This window comes from Myotis myotis, unplaced genomic scaffold, assembly GCF_014108235.1.
Source record: "Myotis myotis isolate mMyoMyo1 unplaced genomic scaffold, mMyoMyo1.p scaffold_m19_p_5, whole genome shotgun sequence".
In the NCBI taxonomy this organism is placed as follows: Eukaryota; Metazoa; Chordata; class Mammalia; order Chiroptera; family Vespertilionidae; genus Myotis; species Myotis myotis.
Genome location: NW_023416357.1, coordinates 10,548,214 through 10,567,299, shown reverse-complemented (window position 1 = coordinate 10,567,299; position 19,086 = coordinate 10,548,214). Strand labels below are relative to the sequence as shown.

General features: G+C 36.6%; 1 protein-coding gene across 2 annotated transcripts in view; it reads left to right on the top strand.

The window, feature by feature from the left end:
- The window catches only part of FGF10 (fibroblast growth factor 10), an 83,368-nt gene extending 66,416 nt beyond the window's left edge, over positions 1–16,952 (top strand). Inside the window, exons 2-4 of one of the 2 annotated variants that reach the window (XR_004967658.1) lie at positions 7,919–8,022; positions 12,232–13,019; positions 15,210–16,952. Coding sequence is in view for 1 of the 2 variants with exons in the window: in XM_036310167.1 (XP_036166060.1) it covers positions 7,919–8,022; positions 12,232–12,429 (302 nt within the window). In the remaining variant the exon portion in view is untranslated. Of the gene's footprint in view, positions 1–7,918; positions 8,023–12,231 lie in introns of both variants that reach the window. The other variant, XM_036310167.1, reaches the window with a different exon arrangement.
- The last annotated feature ends 2,134 nt before the right edge of the window (positions 16,953–19,086 follow it).

Here is a 19,086-nt window from a genome sequence, read left to right as displayed (position 1 = left end):
TGGAAATGAAAACTTACAGAACGAGGTAATGGAGGATCACTGGCTATGGTTTGGCAAGGGGGGTTGCCACAATGCACAATTTGCAGTTTGGTATCATTTAATTTTCTCAAGTAGAGCTCAGCATGAGGGTGGGGGTACCTTTAGGGACACAGATGGTTCAGATGGAAGCCAAGCTAAAGTCTGGCCCAGTGTCTAAGCACAACGTTCAGGAAGGTCCTTTGTATGCTGTGTGTTTGGGAGGTAGGAGTCCAACAGCTCACATAATTATTTTGAGGCTACATTTAATTTAGTTCTGTGTTGCATTAAAGAAAGGTGAAAACATCTGTTATTTGAAATGTGTCAAATTATTATGATGGAAATTATTTAGATATTGAAAACTATATATTTATCTGGCCATGATCATATAAGCCCAGAATCTATTGGACTTCCTAAATCTAAAGTAGAGTTTTAGTATCAAGAACCATGAGTGGAATCATGTTTTTAACAAATTCAAGGGTGTCAATGGATTAACTACCAGCTGAAAAAATAACTGTTGTTTAGTTTTTTCAATACCATTATTTATGAAGCAAATTTACACCCTATTTAATCATTTGCAAATTATCTATTATTATTTTTAAAAACAAGAAAAATTACATTTGTTTTATCATAGACATGAAAGATAAAATTAATACAGCTAGACATAAAGCTAAATATTTTTATGTTTCCCCTGGACTTTAACATCACATTTGCATAGCTGTCCACTCTTAGAATATATCCAAGAACCTACAAAAAAAGAAATATTATGGTTGCTACAAAAAACCTCATGTCCTGTATTCAGAAAAGAATATTACCAAAATTTTCCTATATTTTGACTCAATTCTAACAAGATTACGTATTAATTTATCAGCTCCTGAGAGCATTCTACTTTCATAGCAAAGTCATCAGACCTAATTTTTTTAAAATTTTGTTTTATTGCTTAAAGTATTACAAAGAGTATTACATATGTCTCCTTCCCACCCCCCTTGACATTCCCCTGGCCTCCCCTACCCCCCAGTGTCTTATGTCCATTGGTTATGCTTATATGCATGCATACAACATCAGACCTAATTTTGATAATGACTCTGAGCCATCAAGAAAAGCAGTGCGCCGAAACCGGTTTGGCTCAGTGGATAGAGCGTCGGCCTGCGGACTGAAAGGTCCCAGGTTCGATTCTGGTCAAGGGCATGCACCTGGGTTGCGGGCATATCCCCAGTAGGAGATGTGCAGGAGGCAGCTGATCGATGTTTCTCTCTCATCGATGTTTCTAACTCTCTATCTCTCTCCCTTCCTCTCTGTAAAAAATCAATAAAATATATTTAAAAAAAAAAAGAAAAGTAGTGAATTTTGATTATCATCTCTACATATGAACAAAGAAATGAGTGAACTTTATTAAAAATAACTTGGAACTCAAATTTAAAGTCTAAGAGCTATAATATTTTAGTTACCTAGAAAATTAAACTACATAAAAGTTAATTTCTTTGTGTTGACAAAACTATATGTTTCTCTAAAATACTTTTGAAATCTAAAAATCAAGTGTTTGCTATACTAAGGAGAAAAGTATTTTAAAAAGTAAAACTCTATCATTGCTTTTGTCATATTGCTATCTTCAAGTTTATTTAACAAAGCCTGCCATGTACTGGAAAGAGAACGGGCTTTGGATCCGAACACCAAATCTATACTATGTCGTGACTATGTGTTCACCAATTCACTTAGCTTCTCCCAGGCTCAGTGCCAACATTTTAACATAATATTCACCTGATATCATTTGTGACTGTTAAATGAGACATGAAAGCACTCGACACATGAGAGCCGCTCTGAGTCAGTTCTTGATTGTTGTGCTACTACTGTCATTAAAATCAATTTACTCCAAATGGGGCTTTTTTAAAATATATTTTTATTGGTTTCAGAGAGGAAGGGAGAGGGAGAGAGAGAGAAACATCAGTGATGAGAGACATCAATCAGCCACCTCCTGCACGCCCCCTATTGGGGATCAAGCCTGCAGCTCGATATGTGCCCTGACCAGGCATTGAACCTTAACCTCCTGATTCATAGGTCAGCACTCATCCACTGAGCCACTAGGGCTAGGCCAAATGGCGCTTTCTTAACTGAGAACGTTGCCTTAGCTAGAGACCTCACACCCTAGATGGCCTTTCTGGTCCATGTTTGAGAAACTTTTCCTCACCATTCTAATAATACATAGTTGCAGAGCCACACATCTACTATTTAGAAATTTTAAAGAAATTTCAGATTATAAGAATTTCCCTAGAAATAAATTTTAAATATTTATATTTTGTAATTCATTGACTTTTCCTTTGACGCATACAACATTTTGACATTTCCTTTTCCTTTCAGTTTCATTTTAATTGGATGTGGAGATATTAATGCATCTCAAGGTTTTACAAATATGATTCTAGTGACAAGAGAAAAAAACCTGTATTTAATGAATACCCAGTTTTCCTGTACTCAGCCAGTCATTAGGACCTCTCATTGATTCATTTATGTATTCAGTAAATATATATGAAGACATATTATGAACTATGCACTGTTTTTAAATAAGTAACAAAAGACCACTGCAATTGTTGTGGTTCAAAGTGATAAGACCCACAGTGATTCTGAAGGAAGATCACATTGGGAGCCATGTAGCCCCGTACTCTTGGGTTTGGCCACACAATCTCTGAGGTATATAGTGTAAATGAGACAACAAGCTCAAGGAGCTCAATGGGTTTTTCTATATTAGAATATAACCAACCGTTTTAGGAGAGAGAGAGAGAGAGAGAGAGAGAGAGAGAGAGAGAGAGAGAGAGAGAGAGAGAGAGAGAGAGAGATTGTTTTAATTGAGAGATGTTAGGATTTGAGTATTACATTTTACTAACCATGATATATTTCAGCACATTGACTGAAACTATCAGACTATATAGCATCATAATGTATTTTGAGTTAAAATGTTTAGAGAAAAATAACAGACGTGATTGATTCTGAATTCGTGAGGTTCTGACATTTATTGAGATGCTTCCAAGTTTCACAACTGATTTTTTGAACAGTAGATTCCTCACCCAGGAAAGCACCACTGTTAGTCAACAAAGTAGAGCCCTCACTTTTACGGAGAGTGGCCCCACTAAGTGCAGTTGGTGGTAAAGCCAACTGTGGTTCATGCACATGCTGAGCTCTCTTCCCTCCTTGTGCCTGTTTTTACTCATTTACTTTTCTCTGCCCAGAATATCCCCCTCAACTTTAGACATCCCCACCTATTAAAATCCTACTCCTGAAAGGCTCACATCAAACACCAACACCTTTTTTAGGATGACTTCTTTACTACTTAAAGCCATAACAGCACATTTTTCCCTCTGATATAACACTTATTATATTTTGTATTGCAATTACTTTAGTTTTTTGTGTCATTATCCTACTCAGCTTTAAAACTCCTTGAATGTAAAGACTGTGTTGTTTGTCTTTTCCCCCTCCAGAGTGAGAGCCAACACAAACCCTGCACATTTGTACTTAATACCTGTTAGCAGAATCATCTTTAGGATTCCTTCTTCTATTCATATTCTGTTTATCTAAAAAAGATTAATAGGTCTTTGCATTTATTGTTTACATCTACCTTCCCCATCTATCCATTTTATTAAAGTTTTCTTTGTCTTTTACTTTCTCCTGTTGTGTCCATGAAAAAAATATTTAAGGAGAAAGTTACTATTCAGTACAATAGCTTGCTTATTCTAATAACCCAAATCATCTTGGTTCAATGATTTGCTGGGGAGAAAATGGGTCAGATGTTACCCTCCTAGAAATGAAAATCATAAGCTAGGAAAGATACTTGTGAATGGCCACCTCCTTAGATTTATTATTCAAGCATTCATCAAAACATAGCATGCCCTGCAATTTCAAAGAAAAGATGACTTACATGAAAATTACAACTATTAGGTTATTTCCATTTGGAACAGTTTACAAAATCCTCCCCATTACTATAGTGATGATGCATCATTAGGTATAATTTGCTCATTAATAGGAGCTGATTGATGTCACAATCACTTTGTAATGTTGATTATCAAGCTTTACTATTTAGGATTTCAAATATAATTCAGAATAAACTTTACAGATTGCTATTATTTACTAAAAGGGATTTGCTAAATGTTGGCTTTTTCTAATATGTTCTTTAAAAAGATATATATTTTTAGGTAAAATATTCCTGTTTGCCTAAATTCCATACAAGATTCTTGATAACTTAAGTCTGACTTAACTTCCTAACCTCACTTCTTACAACTTCCTGCCTTATTCCTTTTACTCTAATTGGTAAATAAAACTTATAATTTTGTTTCTGAAAACACCATATTGTTCACCATAATGTTTTGCTTATGTCTTCTCCTTTTCCTCGGTTATCTCTTACTCAGTTCAGGTCTCATTTCCCATAATTGGTCTGCCTTGGAACCTCAGCCAATATGAATTGCCTTCATCTTTGCCTCCCTTGTCTTCCATTTAAGTACTCACTATCACTTCATATGTTTTATTGGAATTCTCTCTGCATTTGTCTTATATTCCCAATAAAACATAGACTTTGCAAGAGGAGAGCCATAACTTGACTTTTTATCATTTCCCAAAAGGGTGCCCTTCTCCTCATAGGTCTTCCTATGTATGAAACTGTTCAAAAGCCCTTAAACCGATTCACAATGCCACCTGTCATATTCATCTTTTGAGAGATAGCAAAACTGATGTGGTTACAACTTAATATAAATGACAGAATTTCACTATAAGAATGTCTAAATTTACAAAATATCTAAATATATGGGAAATATAATTTATGTTTCTTTCTATTGATGATATAATTTTCAGGTCCTAGTTTCTTTTAGTGACAAAACAGTGCTTTTTATAAGTTTAATTTTAAAATAACTGTAGATTTACATCAGTTGTGAGAAATACAGAGAGATTCTGTATGCTGTTCCCTTAATTTCTCCAAGGAAGCTGTCCTTCAGTTGACATTTAAGTTTACATCAAGGTATACACATATAGAGCTATAAGTTATTACTCTAAAAATTGTCAAACAAAATTCTAGTGCTCTTTTCCAAAAATACTTGTATTGGCAAACTTGATCATGCTCACCAAAGAACGGAGAACACTGGAGAGATTCTTTATGAAAAATAGAGAAGTCTTCTGGACTTGAGGAGTTTCTCAGAAAATCACTCTCACATTCAAAGATATTTGTAACAAAAGCAGTCATTGTCCATCACCCACAAGATTATCAAATTATGACTTACTAACATATGATGTATCCAAAAAATTATTTTCAGAATTTGAATGAATCTTACATCACCTACGTCTTCCCTCTTTCTATTTTGAAGTATATAGACCTTTCCAGGCGAGCTTTAACTAGTCATAGAGTGGGATAAGAGGTGAATTGATTGATGAATTTCTTGAATATTGAGTTCCTATTTTGTGCAAAGCAGAATGAAACCCACAGATTTCCAAGCTAAATATGCTCTACCATGTGCAATACACTCTCAGAAATAATCAGTCAAGGATTTAGTAATATTTATATCACAGCACGTTTCCTCTTCCCAACTTAGTCTGTTACTACAGTTTAATCCCACTACTTCTCATTCACCTTAAAAAGTTTTTGCTAAAATCATCCTTCATTCTTTTTCATTCTAACAGTTTCCAGTTAAAAAATCATACAAACATAGGGAACACCTTGCAATTTACTGGCAGTGTTTACTTGCCTCTTGAACAGGCAAAGTAAATAGCAGTCTAAATATTTTGCCCAAGATTCCTAGCATCTGCCTTGCTCCATATCTTCTGCTTATGACATAAAGTCCATTAGATTTCTTTTTCTTAAAATCAGACATTGTCCTCTGTGGTATTCCTGTTAAACACTATTATCTTGATGAGTCATTTTGTCAGATGGTTTTCCAACAGGATTCCTGAAACAGGAAAGAGTGGGGAGATATGATGTAGAGGCAAAATAGTCAGAGATTCTGAGCAAGATATTCTAAAAGCCAAGGTTCAAATGTTGGATACATCATTCCTGGCCTGTGTTGTTGAATGACCTTACATGTGAGTTATATAACCTCAGTATCCTCCATTTTTTTCATCTGCAACTCAAAATAGCAATACCTCCTTATAGGATTGTTATGAGAACTAAAGAAATAAACTGCAGAAAAGTATGTCTTACAATATGTAAATGAATGTGTGTGTGGGAGTTCATACCTTGAAGGCAACTACCAGTGTAAAGAAAATAGATGTTAAAAGTCTCCTTCACCTTTCATCATCTTTCCTTAGTTTGAGTTTGTCAATAAAAATTGATCTTACTCTATTAATGAGAGAATGCTGTGTCAGGCCGGAGGCTTCCTTCAGGATACGTGGACAGAATGGTCCCTGGCATGTAGTTCTGGCACAAGTCTTTCTGGTTATGCCAACTTTGCCTGGGGGAATGCAAGTGTTGTCTATTGACCTCCACATGGCTCATCAACGTGTGAAAGAAAGGGAGCCATCCATGTCTTGAAAACAAGCCACTCTCTTTCCCATTGGGAAGAGTATAAATACAGTTTGTCAATGACATTCAGGATGGTGTTTCTTACGCCAGGTAATATGTGATGAATAATAACATATGATCAACGTCCAGATTGTATGGGCTAAGCCCGTAGGAATTTGTGGATTCTGTTCAGGAAGAAATTCCAAAATCTGGAACTCTTAGAGGAAAACTTCACTCTAATAATAATTAAGAAGTCACTAAGCTCTAAGCAAGTTTTAATTATTTAATATGTATCTCTGATTTAATCCTCACAACAAGAATATGAGGGAGTTGCTCTTATGTTGCCCATTTTACAAATGAAATTGAGATGCCAGGCAGTTCAGTGACGTCTGCTACAGTCATTGACCAGTAAATGTGAAGCTGGGATTCAGACCCAGTCACTCTGGGTCCAGAGGCGTTTGATCATCACAGTGCAGCTTCCTACCCTGAGAAAGCTTTCCCAAGAGTCATAAAATAAGAAGTAAGTAGTGAGTACCCAAGGCCTACTTAACCTAAAATAGGTGGGCATTTTGAGTAGAATATCAAATGCCTTTTCTCTCATTACTTAGAAACTTTTCAGAGAAAAGTATCTCTAGATGCACCAATCAAAACTTGTGTATTAGGGGATAAGGTCTCTTGTCTATCAGTTACTAATTCCCTTAGTTTTTCATTCTTTCCAGAAAACAAAACAAGACAAAACAAAAACAAACAACAAAAAAACAACAACTGAAAACTTAAATTTTCCATTCTTTCCAGAAAAATAAAGAAAACTTTTAAAAGTGCTGATGGATTTCCTCCCAAACCAGAGTAGTAATCCTGCTATGTTAAAGATAATGTGGGTGTGGGATTAGTCACTCTGTACCTCAAAATGTCAACACATTTGCCGAAAATCAATTTATCAGTTAAATGTAGGCAAAAGATTTAGTTTATCTACGTGTCCTACAAAGAAGAAATAGTTTACCACTGTTTTTACAGATTGAGGCCAATCTGACATATTACTGACATATGCTACAGATTTAATTTAATACCATAATACAGATGTGCGCTCTGATAAGTTTCTGTGAAATCTAGGCTAAGATGAGTAGAGTTGTTTCAATATTTATGGGGTTGAAAATGCAGAGTTAGCAAAGGAAGCATTTTAATTGAAACAATATTTCCCCATATTCTCAGAGTAAAATACAGGGGAATTCTTTTAAAGAACTACTACCTGTTTTTATACAGCTTCTGGGTTTTCAGGCACATTGAAAGAAGCTGGCATTTTATTTCCAAGTTTTAAAAAAAATATTTTTGTTTTAGAACCATCAAAAATAAACTCAGTCATTTCTTCTCATTTTTCTTCCTCTCAACTGAATGTATGTGACTCCTTTAAGTGTAGCCTTTTGTAATTGTATGTTTCAGGTATCCTGAAGATAACTTCAGTTGAAATCGGAGTTGTTGCAGTCAAAGCCATTAACAGCAACTATTATTTAGCCATGAACAAGAGGGGGAAACTCTATGGCTCAGTAAGTATTCTGCTTTCATTTTCAAAATTCACTGCAGTAAATTACTACCACAGTTTTGGACTGTTTCCCGAAGACATTGAATAGCTTTGTTATCGTTCCATTGCTAGTAAATAGAGCCACAGTGGGCTGCTCAGCACAGTTTCAAGGGCTGGCAGGGTAGCTCTTCCAACTCTATAATCTCTGTTGTTCACCCATTAGCCTACCACACAGGCTGATGCTGGCGTCCGTCAGTCAATGTTCTGGATTGCTCACCAGTCAGACTCTCACGGAAGCATCTGGTCAAACTGGCATGGGCACTGCAGACAACTTAGAAAGGATCACTGAAAACAAAAATCTTGAGTAGAAAACCATATAATGTGTCTGTGTTAGAGCTGAAGATGAAACAGAGACTTGGGTGTTTTGTATTCTGTTAAAATCTGAAATTGGGAGACATATCAAAAAATGTATCGTTTTGTGTGCCATGCAGTCAACTCCAGAATTTTATCTACCCAGACAATAGTGATTAACTCCATTAAGGAGCTGGTATCCAGCCGGTGCTTTGGTTACATACATCCCCGTGTTCCATAGCCAGAATCAGGAAATATCACTTTAAAATGTGTACATAAACTTCTTTTGTTGATGAACATCAGGATGGGAGTGCCAGTAGCTCTCAAACTTGAGCATGTGTTCAAATCACTGGGCTTATGAAAACACACTCCCAGATTTTCTGATTTAGTCCATCTAGGTAGGATCTAAGAATTTGCCCTTCTAACAAGGTCCTGGGTGTTCCTGCTGCTACTGGTTTGGGAACCACAATTTGAGAATCATTGGAACTTGATTCCATAACTGGTCTGGGTATAGAACAGCCTTGTATTTCATTCCTATCAGGTCCACTTATAACTGGAGAGTCAGACATACATTGGGTCGGTACCTTTGGCTGGGGTGGGGGGAGTCAGAGAAATTTTAGTTGAAAATTTCCAATATATGTTGCTCTACTAATGAGCCTAGAAGAGTAATAGAGTATTTTAGAAAGTGACTCTATTTAGAGGTTCACAACATACTCATCTTTGAGGCATTTTTTCTTTTTCTTTTCAATGAATATGCCCAGGTCTCTCCTAAATCTATTACCAGGTTTACTGGGTGAGAGGACCAAGTGTATGTATATTCTTTAAAGAGCTACTGATATACACACTCAGACAAAACCAATGCTTTAAAGTAAAGCCAGCTAATACGAGTTTAGATTGAGGGAGAAAATGTAAAATACTGTAATTGCAATAAAAGATTGAAATAATTTTTAATTGATAAAGTATACTTCTTTAAAAAGGTGACATCAAGGAGAAGTGAGTAACTCTCAAATTAACTATGTCATAGAAGTATTAAATACTTTGTCTCTCATTGCCCCACATTTTTTTCTATCCCGACACAGCTCATGTGCTGTGCCTATGTTTCTTTCTGAGCTCTGAGGTCTATGAATTCATTCATTCTATCTCTATCTGAAATAGGTGTCCCGTGCTTTCTATCACAGCACCCTTTTTAGTGACCTGCAATGGCTCTTATCATATATTTCTCTCATTAATGTACTTTTAATATATTTTTATTGATTTCAGAGAGAAAGGGAGAGGGAGAGAAAGAGAGAAATACCAGTTGATGAGAGAGAATCATTGATTGGCTGCCTCCTACATGCCCCACACTGGGATTGAGCCCGCAACCCAGGCATGTGGCCTGACTGGGAATTGAGCCATGACCTCTTGGTTCATAGGTCAATGCTCAACCACTGAGCCACACCAGCCAGGCACATTAATGTGTTTTTTTGTTGACTGTCTTCTCCTAGTAGATTGTGAACTTTAAGAGGTCAGAATCTGCTTTGTTCTCCACTATTTCCTCAGCACTTAGAACCATGCCGTCCACTGAGCTGTGTAATGCGTAAACCTAACTACCTCTCCAGTGAGCTCAGCTCATTACAATCTAGGCTCTCCACTTCCAGCCAGTTTCAAAGAGAAACCCATTCTCTAACCATAGTGCATCATCTTGTGATTTGGCATTATCATTAGGAAGAGTGAAAAATGATGATTTGTTTAAATTAAATGAAAAAATCTCCTCAAATTGGATGTCCTGTTCAGGATGGACAGGTCTGGGAACTTTGCATCTAAAGGGTATGCCATCAAAATTCGTGAGCACACACCTAATATAATTCTGTATGTCAGGAGACAACCCTTATAATTTCCGGTCTTCAATTTTATTTTATTTTATAAGCTTTCTTAAAAATATCAGTTAGGCATCCAGAATCATTGATTAATACAGCTCCATATTCTATTCTTTTGCATCGTTTCCTCCATTTCCTTGTGGGAAAATGTATACCTCTTATGTTTTCATTATTCATTTTTTGAACAATGCATCTATTGTGTTATTAGTTTTCTCTTGATTGACAGAATTAAGAAAATAAATTATAAAACTGAATTTAAACAGAAGAAGCCTTCAAAGGGCCTGATGTAAGGACCAAAGAAATGTACCTGGTATCCTAAAGAAATTCAAAACCTTTTTCTAAACTAAGACTCTACTTTGAGATCTTGCTCTAGCCTAGATTAAAAAACAAAACAAAACACGTTAACACTTACGATTTACCTAAATGCTATAAACAATAGATTCCTAGGGCCTCCTGTGGAGACTCTGATACAGCATGTGAGCTATGGTCTAAATATTTTTAAAAAGCCTGAGATGAGGGGTCTGCAACAGGTGTACCTCACTTTAAGAAGCATTGTTGTATAAATTTTTTCGGGGGGGGGGGGAATAACCACTTTTCTATACAACTCTGTTTCAAATATAAAATTATCTAAAATTTTCTCTATCCTCCCAGTGTCTAAACTGAACCCTATTTAATGAAATGAATGTAATTATTCATGTAAAAGGTCGTATCTGCTTTGAAAACCACATTTAAATATTACTTTATAGAAGAGACTCACATAGGATAAATTAATTCCAGGTAACAAAGCTTAAACTAATCACATCAACATAAACTATACCTGTTTATGTTGATTCTGCTAATGTTCACAATTACAATCTAGCCCACATAAACCTGGATATTTAAATATACGCATGTTCAAGAATTATAAATTAAGTAGAAATTTCAAAAAGTACTGAGGTGAGAGAAACTATCTGAACTGACCAGTAGACCCGTCAACTGAGAGATGCCTACAATGCCATTGGTTTGGATGGAGAATGTTAGAACTAGAAGAGCAAAAGTCCCAAGTTTTAACTTCTTGACTGTGTTAGTTTGGGTATAAGGAAAGAAGGACATTTTTGAAGCCAGAGTCTAGAAATTAGTGAGGCACCTCCCCTTCATTATTAACTCCAGAGTGAGATCCTGGATTTATGGAATGAATAAGACATCAATCCTTGTCCCAAAAGATCCCCCTAAAAACACATGGTCACTTGAAACAAAGCCAAAGCACTATAGCTATAGAGTGGAATTTCCCAAGATCAAAGTCTTCAGGGTTATACAACATTGCCAGTGCTAGTCACCATATTTATAATTTCTCTGATATGGTAATTCACAAAGAAAGGCCTTCCCCCTCCTACTTTTCCATCATTCCTAGATCTCAGAATAAAACCTATCAAAATTCCAAATTATGGACAATTGTAAATAATTTTACAGAAGTGAGAAATCTGGTGTTTAGAAGAGAGAAAAACACTCATTTCTCTCCCAGCCGCATGGTTATCTAGAAATATTAATCTGCTTTCTCATCAATGTCGGTGTGTTTATCGTGGATTTATAGGTAAAGTTTAAACACTTGAAAAACCTACCTTTTTCTTATAATTCAATTTTACCCATGAGGCACCCTAGTCATTACTCTGGGGGGTGGAGGGGATAACACTATTTTTGATCATTGACTCATCACAAATATTGTTAGTGGAATGTTTATTTCATGATCATCATTCTAGGTACTTAAACCACATCATATTCAAGGCATGCCAGCTTTGTAAAAGGGCCTCAGTATGAGTCTATGATGATCAATTAAAGTAAATAACCTGTCTTCACACATAGAATCTGCTTTTAGTTATGAGTTATTAGTTTTACCCTCTGCTGTTGAATTTGTGTTATTAAGTGCACACCTTGCATACAAATGTCAACAGCACACAAACCCTAGAACTAGAATTCTACAGCTGGCTCCAGCCCAATGGAACCAAGTATCATTAACATAAGAATAAAAGATTTTGGTTTTTACTTTGCAGAAAGAATTTAACAATGACTGTAAGCTGAAGGAGAGGATAGAGGAAAATGGATACAACACCTATGCATCCTTCAACTGGCAGCACAATGGGAGACAGATGTACGTGGCCTTGAATGGAAAAGGAGCTCCCAGGAGAGGACAGAAAACTCGAAGGAAAAACACCTCCGCTCATTTCCTCCCAATGGTGGTGCACTCATAGAAGCAGCCAGGGCTTGTGGGTGCAGTGGAACCAAAGGCTCTTTGGCCAGGAATAGTGGGTATTCTTCACGAAAACAGTAGCTCAAAAGGCAAAGACGCATGGCAGGCATCTGCTTGCTTGAAAGAAAGAAAGTCTTTAAAGACTTTTGTACACACTGCTGATGTATGATGTTCCTTTCATTAGTTCTGTGTCATGCCTTATAATCCAGATAGAGGTGGAGCAAACGGAATAGAAGTTACTCCTATATGAACAACATTGTGGCTGGGTTTCTTGGTTAAGTTTTTGTTTATGTTTGTTTTTATTTGTTTTTTTAACCTCTGAGATAGAACTTAAAGGACATGGAACAATCTGTCGAATGATCTTCAGAAAAGTTATTTATGGAATATGAACTCATGTCAAAGACTTTCGTTGCTCATTCCAGCCGAGTGATTCAATGAGCAGTAAGACACGCAAGCATTTACTGGAAAGCACTTGGGTCATGTTCTGTGCACAACCAAAGGAGCTTTGGGCGTGGCATCGTGGAGCATTGGATAGGATTAAAAGATGTACACATGTTAGTGTAAAACTGTTCTAACAAAGCAAATAGCATGGTATGCTTGTGCATTCTGCCTTCATCCCTTTCTATTTCCTTCTAAGTTATTTATTTAATAGGATGTTAAATATCTTTTGGGGTTTTAAAGAGTGTCCTCAGCAGCTGCCCTCTGACTGGCCTTTGCTTTTTCTTCAGCACACCACAGGCATGTTCACGACAAAGTGATTTCAGAACTTGGCAAACACTTCAAGAGTAGGAGATGACATTGTGAGTGCCCAGGGGCGACCCGTTGACTTAGTCTGCACTTCTGCAATGAGAACTGTCAACCTCCCACACGACAGTGCTGGGGGCATGGCTTGAGTGACAGATGTCTGCCATCATTTAAAAACATGTATCACTGCTAAGGCTTTCTTTCCTAAGAAACAGACCAGAAGGCTAAAATGTTTCCCTTCCAATACATCCATGGGTCTCCAGGAATATATAAAAGAAGGAAAATTGGTTGTTAAATACATCTTAGTAGCCTAGCCTCATTTTTTACTAACGATTGTCTGCCACCTGTAGCAGTGGTAGGTGATGACGAGGCTGTCTTCGTATGTAAGTACCCTTTATAAGTCCCCCTTGTGCATCTCCCTCAAAGGAACTCTCGAGGAATTTGGTACGAAGTGCAACTCTCCCAGGGCCTTAATCTGAGCAAAGATATCCTGGTATATGTGTAACCATATGCTGAACAACCTGTTCAAGCTGTATGATCTAGTCTCTACAAAACCAAATAAAACATCTTTTCTGTAAATTCAAAGAGCTTTGGAAGGTTCCATAATGTAACCATATCGAAATTCATTCTGTTAGAGCAGGTATAGAAAACAGGATGTAAGAGTGTACCGGTCAACACACATTGTACTCCACTAAATAAATACTTAAGCCTTATTTGCAGTGTCTGTAGTGATTTTAAAAATGTAGAAAAAGACTATTTGTTCTAACTATTTCAAGTGATATATATATAAAAGTATATTGATGCTGCAATTTTACCTTCATAGTTCTTGTTTTAAAAAGGCCTGTTTACTTTATTGTTTGGACACGGTATTTTGGTACAAGAAAAAGACTCACTAAATGTGTCTCTTTACTAAAGTTTAACTTCTAGAAAGGCTGGTGTTTTGTGACTTTTTCTTATACCTTAATTGTGTCAATGTTTAACCAGCACTTCCAGTTAATCTGTTATTTAACAATTAGCTTTATTAAGAAACTTTCCCATAAAGTAATCCTATAAAAGATCTCATTTTTTCTCATTTTTTTTAAAAAAGTTGGTATTTCAAAAGAAATGCATTTGAGACAGTGAATAGGCTTATGGCTAACATTGACTTTCATGGTACCTGCCTTCCAACTTGCTTTTTAACAAATGAGATACTAAAAAAATGTTTAATCTTTGTGGTTGGAATCTATATGTTAACATTCAATTGGTAACTGAGTCTGCAAGCTGCAGTGTAATGCATTCCTATCAGAACTAGATTATCTTGGTTCTTTTATTTTAAAATAATAATTGCACCTGACATATGAAGATGGACCACCCACAACCCAAATTAAACGTTTGATGAGACAAATACAGTATTAGATGACCACGGTCAGAGCAAATAGGGCACAAACTGGATTCGTGTTTCACACAGCCGTTTAGATTACCAAGGAGACCGTGTAAGCAGTCATCATTATAGTACTCAAAACACTAAAACAGCTTCCAGCAAAATGTATCAAAGCTGGCAGAAGCCAAAAATAGAAAACATCTCCCTTACCTCTCCCCCCAAAATACACACACACACACACACACACACACACACACACACACGAGCACAGAAAGTCAGATAAGGAGAAATGAGACTCTCCTGCATTTAAAAATGGCATGTTTGCTCGATATGGAGACAGAATACTGGCCCCCTTTGCAGCTGGATTGTGCTACTGAAGGAAAAGCAGTTCCAGCCCTGAATATTGTATATATTTTAAAAAGCATCATTATTTCAGGAGCTCTGCCTCTATGGGAATCGTGCTCCCCTTCACACCTCACCACAATGTCAAGGTACATCAGCCACAAATGCGTGTCCATCGGAGTGCTGGCCCTGGGGAGACTCCTTGTGACAATATAGAATCCCCCCTCCTCCCACCTTCCGAAAGGCTGCACAGTGTATAGCATGTTTCATTTAAGTAAACTAATAAAAATGCTGGGAAAAGAAAATTAAAATAGTGTCCTTGTTTATTTTATTAGCCTAAAACGATACCTGGTAATGCAGAGAGAAGCCTGAGTGTGCCTGGCAGGAAGCGGTTAAATGCCCCACAGCCTCCAACAACAACAACAACAGAAAAAACATCACTCAAACATTTGTAAGATTTCTTTAATGTTTTACATGTGTGAGTCAGCTATCCTTCCTCTAATAACAACCAAATGCGTTCGACTTCTCCTGAGTACGCAGGTCCACCTATTTACACAGTGGACCGGGAAGGATGAATTGAAAATAAGGATGGCTTGTGAAACAATGAGACTTTTGGAGAAAAGCCAAGAGGCTGCAAAATTTGATTTCAAGGGCATAGAATAGGCCCATGAACTTGATTTGAAAAGTAGAGAGAGAAAAGAATTCAACATAATGACTTGGATCCCGGGCCCAAGCAAGGTTACAGACACTATTTGAATGGATAAACATTCATGCTGCACAGATCTAATAATTTTGATGTTGTTAATTCAGGGTTTAGGTCTATTCACAAAAGTAAATTTCATCTTTTCTTTGTCAATGAAGTCCAAATGTTTTGTAAATAAAGATGCCTGTAGGAAGCCATGACATATTTAAGGGAAGATACCCAGTAGAAGTAGCCTAATTACATGCAAATATCACATTCATTAAGAATTCCTGTCTGTTTCACTAGATAGGACTTTTGCAACTTAAACTAAGCAGTAAGAAAAAAGAGGGATGTTTGGGAGGAATACTGGAAAGAAAGGGAAGCTCTGTGTCCCACCAGCACTGGACAGGAAGCAGCTACGATCGGCTCCCTGTGGCTCTCATGTCCTCTGATCTCTGACTGGCTTTATGTTCTCAGCTATTCCTTGCATCCAATTTACTTCCAACTCCAAAACCCAAGACCTTCTTCTCAAGATATTACAATGGAAACAGCCTAGGTATAACTTGTATCGGCCAAGTCTAAATAACATAACCAACCTCTAGAGCAGTGGTTCTCAACCTTCTAGCTTTTTAAATACAGTTCCTCATGTTGTGACCCAACCATAAAATTATTTTTGTTGCTACTTCATAACTGTAAAGTTGCTACTGTTATGAATTGTAATGTAAATATCTGATATGCAGGATGATCTTAGGCGACCACTGTGAAAGGGTCATTCGACTGCCAAAGGGGTCGCAACCCACAGGTTGAGAACAACTGCTCTAGAGTCATCTGTATGACAAGGGATGTGGGCATTGTGATGGACCAAGTTTCAGTCACATGACCAGAGTTGCCGAGGTATGGATTTTGCACCCCACACGACAGGAACTAAGGAAAAGCAGTGCACCAAAGGGCAGTGATGGGCAGGGCAAAAGCAAAAATGGTTCTTAGCTACATCTATTTAAATGAGACTACTGACTTAAACATGCATCTTCTAATCGCGCATTTTTTCACTAATTCTAATTAGCCTTCACCTATTTATTCAAATCAGAGATTTCAAGATCTTATTCTATATTGCATTTTTTAAAAGGGAACGATTGTATTTGTCTTATCTTATTTTGTTTTGTTTTAAAGTCAAGAGTAGAGCCCTGACTATAGCCAGGCTCAGTGTAATTCTGCAAACTTTAGAGAATGATCATTGAGATGAACGCAAGTTTTCATGAAATCAAAAGGTGGTCCTCCTACCAAATATTAGCCTATATCACAACATGACGTAATAAGTCTTTCTTTAAGTTTATCCAAGAGTATGTACTAGTATTTTCAAGTATATCAACATGTAGAATAAAATCTAAAAATGAAATGCCGTTTGCTTTTTTCATTGTAAAATAAAAAAGAAATAAAGTGAAAAAGCCTCCTTTATATCTCTTACTATATGTCTTGTGTACAATGGATGAGACAACAAAAAACTTCATAATGTGCATTTTTCTTTTCCTTTGCTGATTTAGAAAATAACAAAACACAAAGATGCCCTTATAAGTGCATATCCACTAAGAACACCTTTGTGAACAATATGTATTTGTTAACATGGAATAATCATGAGCAAACTAAGGAGATCAGAGGCATTGATCTCATTCCTAAGTGGCTAATAGTGAACATTTCCATTTGTCTTTTCCTTGACAGCAGCTAAGGACAACAGTTCTAGACCCAAAGAGAAAAGCCATATGCCAACCATCTATTCACGTGGTGTGGATTATCTTGCATATTTTATTATCCTCCACAAAAGATTCTATGTTCCTGTTTTAATATAGGCCATTGCATCCTCTGGAGATGAGCACAGCAAATGAAGAATCAATCCATCCCATGTTCCTCATTACAACTGTAATTGAACATATGCCTTCGTACAACTCCAGCGGTGACCCCAGCTGCAGAATCGCCAACTGCAGTCAAACTCACCGTCCTGAAGTTTGGTTTTAATTACCTTGCACACGTCTTCAGTGCCTAAATGATCGCACAATTTTCTAAATTAGTTCGTTATCATTTCTGTGGTCAATTTTAGCTGCTGACAATGCAAATATTCTCAGAGGCCTTCCAAGGAGAGTAAATGAAAATCCATGTTTTATGAGGTGCTAGCAATCAAAAAAGACTGCTTCTTACGGTTAGAGGAAGCATTCGGGTTAGGGGTCATTTATCAATTCAATTCAACATTAAAAATATTTTAACATCTGGCGTTTAAACACTAGACTTTTCAATAGCCTATTTTTTTCAGTGAAGTGATCAATATGCTCTGACATCAATGGTATTTAAGCCATGTAAAAATAAATGATACAAGAAAATATGTCTGGGAGGATCTTTCCTACTAAGAAAAAAACAAAAGAGAAACACACTGAAAAATGGCATCACATACAAGGAAACAATATCTTATTTGTTTTCCTGATAAATTGAATATTGGATATAAAGTGTGGTTTTACAACACTAGAAGCTAAAAAGAAGCTAAATAGTGTACTTTTTAGTTTCAAGAAGGAAAAAAGAAACTAGTATGTGTGTTTTTTTAAATAGTATTTTTAAGTCAGTATTGGCAACCAATCCTCCTTATCTTCCCCAGGAGAATTCTGCATTCCATCCTCCAATATCTCCTAAGAAATAGTCAAATCAGCATATTTCAACTGCAACAGTTTCTCTTTCGCCTCACTTTTAACTCCAGGTGATATTAACTAGCTATGTGAAAGTTATTTCCTCGTTAAACGCACAAGGAAAAGATAGATTTTATTTAGACCAATACCTAATTAAGCTACTTCAAATGAATAAAAGACTCCACAGTAATGTAGGCAGAGACTGTTGGAGGCAATTAATTAATATTGGATACCTAGAATTATTGTTACAGTCTTCTGGCTATGTTTTTTTTATCATGTTTCTCTCCATATATATAAATATTCCATAGTGATAAAATTCATGGTTTCTGATCATTTAAGTTATTCATTCCTACTATTGGGAAAAAAATTAAATACAATATTCAAACATAGGGCCTGTTGTGGGTTGCAGTCCCCACATTCATGGCAGTTTACACGAGAGAGAGGTAACTGGACTCACGTGGATTTATAATATAACTCCCATCTTTTAGTCTTCATTTCCCAGTATAATTGCAGAATCAACTTTTGAACCCAAATACATTACTGAATTCCTATGATCCTACCGTGTAAAACCACAAGACAGGTGAATAAGGATCCCCTTCTCCCAAAACTTTAGTAAATCCATTTTTTTTATTATACAATTCTTTTGTAAACAGACATATTTGCCAAACATTCTGTCTTACTTTGTTTATTCCTTCTCTGGTCATTTACCAGTAAAGCAAATAAGATCCAGGATTCCCCATTTGTTACCATATCAGCTTCCATCTTCTTTTCTACACCAGATAGTTAAACAATCAAGGAGTTGCCAAGCTGGGATGGCTCAATGGTTGAGCTTCCTCCCATGAACCAGGAAGTCACAGTTCAATT